General features: G+C 44.2%; 1 protein-coding gene across 1 annotated transcript in view; it reads right to left on the reverse strand.

The window, feature by feature from the left end:
- INPP5A (inositol polyphosphate-5-phosphatase A) overlaps positions 1-12627 on the reverse strand; it is a 247016-nt gene that overhangs the window by 177890 nt on the left and 56499 nt on the right. The window contains 1 exon segment of the mRNA XM_086466868.1: positions 8198-8239. Within this exon segment, the coding sequence (XP_086322994.1) occupies positions 8198-8239 (42 nt within the window).

Raw genomic sequence — 12627 nt, forward strand, 5'->3', positions numbered from 1 at the left:
AAGACACAAAGTTTCCATAAAGCAATACTGAGATGATTTTTAGTTTACAGGTAAACTTTTAACTTATGTATTACTACAAAAAAGGCTCTAAATACTCTCAAACGTATTAAACAACACGGAAAATTGCACTGGGGGGGGGGGGGGGTGGGGGTGGGCGCACCTGGACACGACACCCCTCTGCCTCCACATTTTCATCTAAAATGACCACTTGCCATGAAAGCTACACAAAAAGATCATTACTAAAATTAGTAAAAATTCTCAATAGCTCAAGCTCCTCAACTCCCACCCCAAAACACCAGGCCCAATGCAGCTGAAGAAAGTAGAAGAGATAGGGAAGCAGGGGGTGAAAACAGAAGAAAAAAAAACTCCTAAGAAATAGATCAACAAAAGTCCTTTCTATGTACCCCTACAGCCCTCCCTTGCAAACGGCTTCTTGGATATTCTTGAAACTTCTTGTTCCCCCATATTTTTTCCTGTAAAATGACATTAAGGCTGTGAGCCCAGGTACTGGGTGCTTTACAGTGGGACAATTTGTATATTCTGTCAATACTCTGTCATTTGCATAACATCTAGTTCATCAAATCATCCAATTTCTTGTTAAGCACTAAACTCTTTCCCATCACACACAAAATGCTCCAAACCACTGTTCTCACAATCTGTTTTCCCTCTCCTCCAAACAGCCCGCTCTCCCTCCCTGTTTCCAAGGTATGTTTTTGGGGTAAGAATTTGTATGGAAAAGAAAATGGGAGTCTGAACTAAAATATTTACGACCCAAGCTACCAGTAACTAGTCACAGTTCAGAGATGGGGCATAATAACCAGCATTAGGACTTCACTGAATTCTGCCTCCCTATAAGAAGGTTTTTCCCTCCGCTTGCTGCCATTTCTGATTATCAAGTGCATGGCATGACATACTTGCTTACAAGACTTTTTTCTTTCATCTTGATTCCAGTGCATTGTTTTCAACTGCAAATACTATTTTCTGCTTTGAACATTAGAAACTAGAGCAAACTCTGCGAACCCTGGGATTTTGCACCATCCTTCCCCCACAATGCCTGCTTCCCCTCCCAACAAGCGCACGCATTTCGCTGCTGGAAGTGGCACAGCATCGCACAGAGGATGAGGCATGGGAGTGCGAAGCACAAGACAGCACGCTGCTGAACCGCCCAGTTCCCTCTGCGGTGCTCGGGCTGACGGCAGGGACAGCCACGGCACAGGAGGCAGACGAGGTTCCTAGCCACGGACTGATTTTGCTGCACATCCCAACCACTAGCATGGCCTTCACAAAGCCAGGCTGGCACAGCTGCCTCAGGACACCCCTCCAAAGCCGCTGTGCAGCTTCGGTAACAATACCCTCGCCTTTACAAAACGCTTCCACGTTTCTCCAGCTCAAGCCAACCAGAGCACACCAACAACCTTGTACCCACGCGATCAATGCAAGCCCAGGTCCCAGCTGTGGCCACCTGAGAGCCAGAAGGGAACAGCTGTCACCTCTGATGGGGCCTCTGTGCACTGTGTAAGCAAAAGAAAACAACGTCCCCAGCAGAGACTCCCGACAGGCAAACTGTCTTCTCCTCTTAGTCACCTCCGCGTGATATTTAGGTGGTTTTTAGCAAAACAATTGCTTGTTGTTTGTTCTCCTCCTGCTCTAAACAGGATGCCCAGTAGGCTGGATATCTTTTCTCATAGATATTTTATCCCATTACAGCATTCCCGGTCTTCAGGGACATTTATCATCCAACCATAGCTTCTGTTCTGTCCTTTTTTTTTTTTTTTAAACTAAGGAAAAAAAAAAAGTAGAAGTCTCTTGTAAAACCACTTAGACGTAATTCCCACACCGTCCAAAAATTTTAGTGATCTAGAGCCTATTCTGACCAGCCAGTTACAGGGGCTGCCAAAAACATTCAACTGAACAAGCATCAGCTTCATCCATCTGCAAAATGTGGTTGTCTTATTACTAGGGTCTAGACCAAAACAAAACACAGCTGGAAATCCAGAGCATTTAGAATAACTGACTGTGCTACCACAGAGATCATCAAGATTCAAAGAAATTGATCATAACCATTAAGAAAGAGAAGACTCAAGGACTTTATGAATATTACTAGAAAAGAGAAGTACGCCGGAATAAAAACAGCAATTTGTTTAGTAATTATACGGGTCAGGCAGTTAATGGTTTTGAGGGAATTATTTTCACTGATAAATGCACTGACAGTCTGACTGTTGCAAATCAGACATCAATTGCATTAAAAGTCTCTGATGGCAGTCCATCTCAGAAAACCGCGCTTCCTATTTTAACACCAATTCCATCTATACACACTGAAAGTTGTTCTAAATCACCTTTTTTCTTTTGACCACATTTGAAATGAAGCAGTTGACCTATTTTGAGGTTTGAAGTCATAGGCAGCACCTAAGGTATCACTATGACATAGGACTCTGCCTTTTCAAGCATGAGCATGTCTTCTTTCAGGCAAAGATGTTTTCAACAAAATCAGCTGTGACCAACTGGAAAGGGAGTTAAGAGTAAAGCTCCGAGAGAATCATCAGCCTTGGAACAAATGGAGCTTAAATACACCTATCTAAAGGCTTTAATAATGTTTTGATACTACATGCAACCTGCCTGCAGGCTGCATGCTGAGACCAATCTTCCCTTCACCGGGACAGCATCAGAGCAAACTCCGTACCGAAAGCGAAGCGCAGGAGATCCTGTGGAAGGTGCCAAAGGCCCCACTGCGCTGCCATCCTGCGTCGGCGTCCGCTTGCCTTCCCGAGGGGTGCAGAGGAGCCAGGGTCTCACTGTCAAAGCGCCTGCTGTCACCCAAGCAAGCCTTTGGCCACCGTGGTGGCGTGGGGGGCAGCTCCGGCCAGGGCTGCCCGCTGCACCCCATGCAGCAGCACCGGCACGTACCTCGCCCAGCCGAGATGGTCCCACTTCAGGGTTTTACCTGTGCCATGGGACACCCGGCACATTTGTGGGGCTTCGCTGAGCACGGGCTTACGCTCATTGTGCTCCACTCTAGGGATAAAGATCCCTATTACAAACGGATACCTATCCGCCTATGGCCGCCGCACCGCATGCAGGAAAAAGCACATTTCTGCCATGTCTACAGCTACTGATGGGCATTTAGTAATTCTCACACTCTGAACGGCTTCCTCGCACAAAGAAGAAAGACTGCAACAGCAAGAAAAGAAATGAAGAAATAAATTGACCTGTTACAGGAAGTTCTAAACTAGCCGCCACCCCCAAATCAAAGCAAGTTTTAGGCAGCAAGTAAGCACAACTGCTCGCTGTCCCTTCCAACTCCAAGCTTAATAAGTAAAAAAGTGACTTCTCAGATGGCAGCCAGCTCATCGAGTGCTCCTTCTTCTTAAGGCAAAAAACAATGCACAGTTTGTGCCTTCTCTACGCCAGAGGTAAGGCAGAGCTGCAGAAAGCCACCACGTGGCCTTTGCCAGCCCCGTTAACACCGCTTTCCCATTCTTCACCCAAAAGGGTGGGGTTCTCCAGCACAGGAGGTCCTTGAACTTCAAAGGCTTCACTGTCCTAAAATAAGCCACGAAGGAGATGCCAGATCTGGGTTCAGCTTCCCCCAGTCCTGCCGGCCCCTTCCTGGGAGCCAGATCCTGCGGCCAGGGCAGGGGGTTCAGGAGGGGACAGCAGAGGCAGGGTGCTGCAGGTACCAGTACAGCCCAGGAGGGCTGGCAACAGGCCGGGACAGAAAACCCTAACCAGCAGCTGGCTGGAGGGAGATGACTTTCAAAGCACTACAGATCAAGGAGAGATACTCCTGGATGCCTTATTCATGTTTACTTATCTAAAATGTGGTCAGATGATGTTAAGTCAAGAGGCAATAAGATGCAAAATTTTATTATAATTATAGAAGAAAAAAAATTCGCTGGGCCAATTCTCAGATTGCTCTATTTCAAGGCAGCAAGTTCCTGAAGCTTAGCTTTTGGAGATGAATTAAACGAATTTCTCCACTTTCCTACAGGACAGGTGCTTTTCTGGCTTCACAGAGGAAAGCTGAAAACACACACCTCAGGCATTCCAGAGCCAGAGCACGCAAATCACAAATTCACTCTGCTCCTTCTGAAGAGTTATCACTGCTAGACAACACATGCTCAGAAAAGTCTACACCTTCAAACAATCACCACTTTACCCTACACCAAACCAGGGGCTGAAGGCACAGGGAGGTTAAAGCTCTCCTTTAAGTTGCCATCACACAAGCACACGTATTCCCACTACGTTCTCCGGCTACCTTTGGGAGGGAGACAGAGCACAGGCCAGAAGGAGGAACATGGCAAGAGATGACATTTGTTTCTTTCTGCTTTTCTGATATAGGCAATTTAAAACACGCTAACTTTAAAGTTAACGTTGTAATCCACAGAAGAGAAGGAACATGGCATCCCCTCAATCATCTGGTGAATGTTTTTGATGATACCGTGTTTTAGTTAGACGATGCACTTTGATCAGTTTGTTAAGCATTCATGGACAGGCAGATGAATTTTTCAGAAGCCTTTTCTTGTTCCTAAAGCGTCTCACTACTCAAGCGCTACCAGAGATGCTGACTTTCTTTTTCTACTACTTCTGTTTTGCAAAAGCTGGCTGGCTTTAAGCCTTCTTGTTCACCTACATGTAATGAGAATACAGCACCACAGCTTGTATCACAAGGAAAAGTGTTACGAAGCCCCCAAATGGATGCATATAATCACCCAGTGGATCAAACGGAAAAAGCAAAGCGGCGAGGAGGAAACGCTTCACTGTAAATTTAGCGATGGGAAACAGGGAAGTTCAAGATCCCAGCCACTCCGTCCTCGGAGGAGCCTGCTGTCAGCAGCACATCAAGTGTGCCGTCTGTCCCAGCACTACCTGACTCGCATGGAAAAGGCTCCATCACCACCTTCTCCAGGGAGCACGCCCAAAGCCAATACCTATAAATATCCGGAATGGAGTTCAGTTGAACTCTTCCTTCAGTCGGTGTTACACCTCCTTGAGGGAAAAGCAGTAAATAACAGTGAACTGGTAGAAAATTACCCAGTATCTAATAGTTAAATCAATGTCAAACTACCAAGCCAGATGCCACCCAAAAATGCAGTCTCCACTTCTTACAAGACCGGAGACAGATGAATCCAAGGAAAACAGATCAGACAAAACAACATCTCTCAGCTCTATCAACTGTGTTGTCAACAAAAGCGAGTAAGTGGCCTGCTGCTTTATGGGCTGCTACGTTGTACGCTGTCATTAAAGACATCCCTGAAAGTTTATTAAAAATATTTTTTACCATTTGAATTTCTTGGACAAACCGTTCAATTTAGCAGCATTAGATCTTCCATATTTTAAATGTTAATAATGTAGGGTATCTGTAGATCAATGGCAGAGTTTGAAAATTTTAGTATGTGACATTTGAGTACTATTTTAGTCCTCCATATGCTACCACATTCTCAGAAATGCATACAGCATATAAATCAATGATAATACATAAGTTAAGCGATTTGTATTTATCCATCACAGTAATTAAAATATTTTAATTTACTGGAACTTAAAAAACAAGCCCCCCAAATGCTCCCTCATTGGTATGTTCTTGACATTGATTCAAAGACATGTTTCTATTATGGGTTTAATTTCTAGAAACATTTTAGAGTGGTAATTGCACTTCCTTTTGTGTGGAGATTCTTTTGACTGCTTACAAAAGGACTTCATCCTCTGAAGTTACGCAAACTGATTGACACAACTGCATATGCAAATTGAATTCCTCAGAAGAATGGAAAAACATTGTGGTCTGTGGTTTAGCTGAGTTTCAACTTTACGAAGAAGTACTAAGAGTCATTTTCCAGTACTTCTGATGAACTTCAATTTGCAGAGGTTTTCAACAAAGCACGCAGAATTAAAAAGCCCAAACAAACAATTCTGAAGTTGTACATTTGCTAGGTTGCCGCGTCTCCTAATGACAGGACAGCACCGTGCTGCTTTTGGTACGAGCAGATTAGTCTCTTCCTTAAGGAGCTTTTTATGAAGCTTTATTCCACTTCCTACTGCGTTTGCAAACACGGCGTACGAGTCGCACGCTGACGGGAGGAAGAAGGGTTCAAGGCCACTGCATGGCACTGCTCCTCAAACGTGCCGAGGACCGCCTGCCTGCCTGTTACAGTGACGGGCAGGACTGGTAACCTCTTTCTTTTTTTTTGTTTTTAAATACAGCTTGCTTAGACTGCAGATGGGGAAGGCGGAGGCACAGAGAGGGAGGGTGGACACAGCAAGACCACTGCAGCTGGGGACAGGTTCAGATCTGCTTGCGCTGGTTCGGACCCTGCATTTGACTGCCCACACGGGAGCGTCGACCAATCGTTTCCTTCCTATTTTGACCTCTGTCTACACATATTCACTGGACCAAAGACAGACCATGTCCCGTTACATGTTAGTGGCCCCTGCGCTAAGATACTAGCAGCTCATTCTTTTCCCCTTCTCTTCCTGTTTTCCACAAACTACTGGGAGGTGTTTCAGTAGTGCTCTCAAGTAAACCAGTGAACATGTAAGTAGTCTCCTTTGTAAAGATGCATAAATAAGTAATGTGATGCTGAAAAATACAGTGTGATCTAAAAAAACCCAAACAAACCACAACACAAAAACAAAAGGAAAAAAACCACCAAACACTAAACAAACCCCAAATTAAAAGAGTTCTATCTATTTATATGTATTTTCCTCATAGGAAGAGTCTTTCCTGGAGATGTGGAGAGGTTTTAAATCAGAATTACCTGAGAAAGCCCACACAGTTTGAGCATCATGTCCATATAGCAGTAATCAATCAAAATGGAAGAAAAATAAACAGATGAATCTTTTGTGAAGTTGACAGATAGTGAAGAATGTAAGACTGGTTATTCCGTCTTGGATTTTTGCAAATCCATTAGACTTGCTAGAAAAGGCAAACTGCAGTATTTTACAGCATTGCAGTAGAGGTCACAGGCTGCACCAGTAACCTAAGCATACAAATAATTACAGGACATTTTCAGCTGCAAAAAAAGCAAAAGATAAAATACCACTAATAATTTTTTTCCGTATAGTTTCACTTTAAAACTTGAACAGCAGAATATTGCTGCTTTAACCATTTTTGTATAGGAGACACAAAACTGCAAAAAGGAATCTTGTGGCCTTTTGGTACTCAAAGGGGGCTTATAAGAAAGATGGGGACTAACTTTTTAGCAGGGCCCATAGCAACAGGAAGAGGCGTAAGGGTTTTAAACTGAAAGAGGGTAGATTTAGACTACATGTAAGGAAGAAATTCTTCCCTGTGAGGGCGGTGAGGCCCTGGCACAGGCTGCCCAGAGCAGCTGTGGCTGCCCCCTCCCTGGCAGGGCTCAAGGCCAGGCTGGATGGCGCTGGGAGCAACTGGTCTGGTGGGAGGTGTCCCTGCCCCTGGCAGGGGGGATGGAACTGGGTGGTCTTTAGGGTCCCTTCCAACCCAAACCAGTCTGTGATTCTGTGAATCTCAGAATCTATCAATTCCGGCAGATAGGAGACACGCTGCGGAATGCAACAGCGCCCACGGTGCTTCCTAGGGGCTGACACCTTTGTGGTCCACCAGTGCTCCTTTTCCTATTGCGGATTTACAGGTTTCTGCGTGAACTCGGCAAAGCAAACAAGTCTGTACTACAACACCAAATGTGCAAGAGTGGCTTTCATGCTTTAAAAAAACCCCCAAACAAACAAAAAACCACACCTGAAGTCCTGAAGTTTACAACACATTTCATAATATGGGTTCTGTTTCAGTATTTTCACATTGTCTAAACAAGAAAATTTTCAAGAGAGAGCACACAGCAGGATTGATCTATTGCAAACCACCATCAGAAATTGTTAGATTTCAATATAAATGTAAACTGGACTTCCCAAAAGATTTTAAAAAAATAAATTACTCTAATATACTTCTTGCTCAGGAGACTTAAAAGACCATTTCACGACAAACTAAAGTCATTTTTATAAAATGCCAAACCTTTTTTGACACAGGATTGTTACTAAGAACAAATTGTGCTTATACTCTGAATTTTTATAATCGTTACTTAGAAATGCAAAGACACATACTTTTTAGGACTGGTTTTGACTATAAAATAGTGACTTCAACTTTACAAAGCAAAAGATCGTGACATTATTAACTAAGGCACTAAGCAGGTGTGCATAGAACTCAATGAGAAGATAAGCTTTACCTCACCTGATAAAATTCCCGAAGCCAATTCTTCTGTAAATTTTCTGGCTGAAAAACAAAATACAAAAATTAATTAAGAGTAAGAGTAATACATTTTTATAATAATATTACAATACTTATTGCTTTCCTCAGTGCATTCAAGTGGGGAGTTTTTTTCCACAATCAAAGAAAAAAGTACAAACAGGAGGAGATTCCTCCACAAGCCCCAGCGGACAGACCTCTCCTTTTTGTTTCCGATTCCCCTCTTCCCAGATTTACACTAAGGAGTATGTTTTGTACACGACTTCACAACATTTGTACGCGTACAGGGCTATTAAGCAGTTAAATCAACAGACTTGATTCGTATTGAAATATGTGCTTTTAGAAGTACACATTCCTTGGCCGGATATCAAAACCTTCACGAGAAGTGCTGACAGCCAGCTCTCACAGCCCGAGCTGCGGGTTACGTGGATTCGCTTCCAACGAGCTGGCTCTAAGGGATGCCCATGCTTTTGTGGGATGCTCGAGTACATTAGAGTGTCTTTCAGAGACAAACCGAGAAGCGTTTCAAGATTGCTACAGAAGTTATGAAAACGGAAGCAGCAAAAATACAGTAAGTACCAAGTTCTGCCTTTCAGAGACACAGCCTGCCTCCCCCTCCCCCCCCCCCTCCCGAATATGATTATGGGTGGAGATAACAAAATCTCACACATTAAATGTACAGGTACAAGAGAAACATTGGTTGAGTTCAATTGTTGTTCAACAACAAGACTTCTGGGTAATTTTTGCATCATAGTGGGTAATAAAGACCCAGCTCAGACTTCTCTCTCACAGCAACAGCAAGAATGTACAGCACCTCTGGGAGGCAACAGAACAGACTGAACTGGAAAGCAGAGACATGCCTCAACATCCTCCCTTTAGTAACAGTCATGACACCGGCTGCCCAGAGGCAAATACACAGGCGTGAAACTTCTGTTCTGCTCTATTTTCCCATCAAGTGTGTTATTTTCAAACAGTTGGATACAACTTTAAACTTACTACTTTATACTGGCTGCTTGTTGCATGAAGATCTGCCTGTAAGTGCCTATAAGATTTGTAAGTAGTAAAAAAAAAAAAAAAAAAAAAAATTTTTTTTGGTCTTCAAGTCTTTAAAAGTCATCCAGTTCTGTAAGCCTACAAAGTCTACAAGTTTACAAAATTTTTTGGAAGTTGAGGGGAAAAAAGCACCACGTTTGTCCCTTGCTATCCGTCACCTCCCTTTTGTTGACCACTCCTTCTTGACAATTCTGCAAATCAGACATTATTGGTCAAGACGGTGCAGTTTTCACTCCTTACAAACAATTATTTTTCCTAGCAATGAACTTTCCCAGTGTTTCCTATGCAAGTTCCTGCTCTCGGTGTGGGGGAGCCGCCGAGGCGGGGGCACAGGGCTGGGTGTGAGCGGCTGCCCCTTGTTCTGCGCCTGAAGCTAACCGGGATGAATCCTGGCCCGAGCTCAGGGACGTCTTAAATTAATAAACACACAGAACAAAACATCCATGTCTCCCACCCATGCCCTTCCCCTCGGCCAAACAGCCTTAACTCAAAGCCAGAATAAGGAAGCTGCAGCCACAGATAAAAACTGAAGGCAGCCAGGCAGGCAGTAAAAGAGTCCCTCTAAACACCCCGTTAGCAACTTAACTCTTTTCTACTCATCCTGAACTTAACGAGGCAACCCACTGACTAACAGTAAGGAAGGATTGTTGCTTTTATAAAAGCAGCAAGAAAACAAGCAAAACAGGAACTGCTCTAACTTCAAGCTGACTTCTAACCTAAAGTTAAGAAGACAGCACGGGATTTACTGACTTCTTTAAATCACTACAAAATGGGTATGAACTGGGAACATGCTTTGTATATGCTCTGTGTCTGATCTAACCCAAAAGGCCAGATTCAAACTAGCAAGAAAGCAAGATCTTGGGGATTGTGAAATTTTTAATTAAAATTTTTGGTAGTTATGAAAACTAGATAAGCAAGTCCTGCATTAGGCCACAGCAGACTTCAGCAGCACTATGTATTTATTTTCAAAACAGAAAGTGTGGCCTTACTCAGTAGGTAATAGGCAATTTTATGTTAAAACACAAACAAACCCCACGCACTCCGCACTTCCCTTTATTTTATGCTAGCTGCAAGATGTCCTGAGGACCTCCTAAATTTTAGGAATAATCCAAAATTAACAGAAGTCAGTCATTTTTGCAAACCCACTAAAGAAAACCAAAAACTCCACTTCAGCCTGTATTTGCAGGCAGGAGCTAAATGACAGGTGACTATCCCAAAGAACGCACACCTGAATTTGAGGCAAACGCACTCCAGAGTGTGGGAAACTTCACCAAGAGTCCCTAGTTTTGGACGTAGTCTTTCTTTGTTAAGCACAATCATAAGATTTTTATTTAGCATGTTTTGAGATTTTCAGTTAAACCAGAGTGCAAATCTGTAAATAAGGACGGCGCACCAGTTCCTGTTAATTTATATTAGCTATGGCTTTTTAAGGGAGAAAAAATTGCTGCCAGTCAGGAATACTTAAAGCACGTTATTCATACTTGAGGAATCCCAGGGGAGAAAATCAAGCACAACCTTACTTTTGTTTTTAAGTATTATTGCAAGTGGTAGAAGTTCCCCCATTTGGTACATGACTAAATGAAAACATTCTCAGATTAAACAGGAAAACAACCCAGAGCATCAGAGGGAAGTTAACAAGACGGCTCCAGGGCCCTCCAGCAGCTCTGCACCTGCCGCCCATATGCCAGGTGAGATTGTTTTTGAGAGCAGACCAAACACTGAAAAATTTCCCAAATAAATCCTGAGCAGTGACAGCAGTCCCTCAGATGGGCAACCTATAGAGGCTCCTCAGTGCACAGGGACCCAAGGCTTGCCCAATTCTCCTACGACTCCCACCTCCCCCTGCCCAGCACAGCACCCAAAAGGCAATGTCTGTTACAAGGAGGAATAACGATTTCGCTCCCAGGAAGGGACGAGGATTTTATTTCCTGTGCTCCTAGCCCTTCTGCTGCCTTCGGACATTGCTTGTAGCATGTGTCAAGGGCACGTAGCTAGAGTTTACAGCCATACGACACTACCAAAATACCGTCTAACGTGGACCCACGTTGAAGCAGCAGTGTAAGGGGTCTGCCTGAGATGCAGCCCTCACTGTGCTGTGCAGTGGTAGCTAGATAACACACCAGCGTTTTGACTACTGCTGAGCCGGGCTCACACAGCACCAAGGCTGCTTCCCCAACATTTCCCCAGTAGGCTAGGGGTGGGTAAAAACTTGGGAGGGGATATAGCCAGGACAGCTGACCCAGACTGTCCAAAGGGATATTCCATACCACATGACGTCTGCTCAGCAATATAAGCTGGGGAAAACGGGAAGAAGAGGGGGACATTCGTTTCGCGTTTGTCGTCCAGAGCAACCGCTACACGTACCGGAGCCCTACTTCCCAGGAAGTGGCTGGACATCGCCTGCTGATGGGAAGTAGAGAATAAGATCTTTTGTTTTGCTTTTGCTTCTGCGTGCGCGGCTTTTGCTTCATTAAACTGTCTTTCTCTGACCCATGTGCCCGTTGTTATATTTTCTCTCCCCTGTCCAGCTGAGGGGGTGAGAGTGATAGAGTGGCTTTGGTGGGTACCTGGCATCTGGCCAGGGCCAAACCATCACAAGCAGGAAGAGGCTTACAGGAGTGCAAAACCAGATGTCCCTAGGTCTTAGCGGAAGCTCTGCCACCACGGCTCTTGGAGACGTACTGGGGATCACTGGACCTTTCTGTGTCTGGTGGCCCCACAAGAAGAGCCATGGCAGAAAGCCAACGACATGCTTGCTTGTTCTGCCTCTGCTACCCAACCTGGGACAAGATGGGAATACTATTTACTTGTCTTCGTTACAGCTTTGAGATCCTGGGATGGCAGATATTATAAATGGAGAGCATCACTGTATTGATCCATACCTCCCACTGGAGGAGATACAATACATAGAAAAAAACCTCAGAGCTCCCTAGAAAACTCAAGTTCTCAAACCAATGCAAAACAAATTACAGCAGCCACATTTTGGAAGTAGATGAGGAACACGTTTTGAACATAAGCAGGAGTCAGTGACAATTAAAATAAAAGCTGCTAATAGTGGTCCTGTTGCCACATTTAACTAACTCAGTACCTACTAACACGTGTATCTATGAAAAAGCAGGGGCAGCCTGCAGGTAGATTCTTGAGGAGGAACAGTGCTTTGGAGTTTGGTTTTTGCTTGCGTGTTTTGAAAAGAGGCTTTCTTTTCTTCTTAACAGTCACTACGTGGAGCCAATGGCAGATGTCCTCTCTGCAGCTGCTGTGCACTGTCACCAGGTGCATCAAGAACTTCAGCTCAGGAACAAAGGACACCATCCCACCAACGGCAGGACTGCCCACACTTGGCTTCCTGCAAAGCAAACTCA

This window comes from Leptosomus discolor, chromosome 6 (assembly GCF_034619465.1).
Source record: "Leptosomus discolor isolate bLepDis1 chromosome 6, bLepDis1.hap2, whole genome shotgun sequence".
Lineage (NCBI taxonomy): Eukaryota > Metazoa > Chordata > Aves > Leptosomiformes > Leptosomidae > Leptosomus > Leptosomus discolor.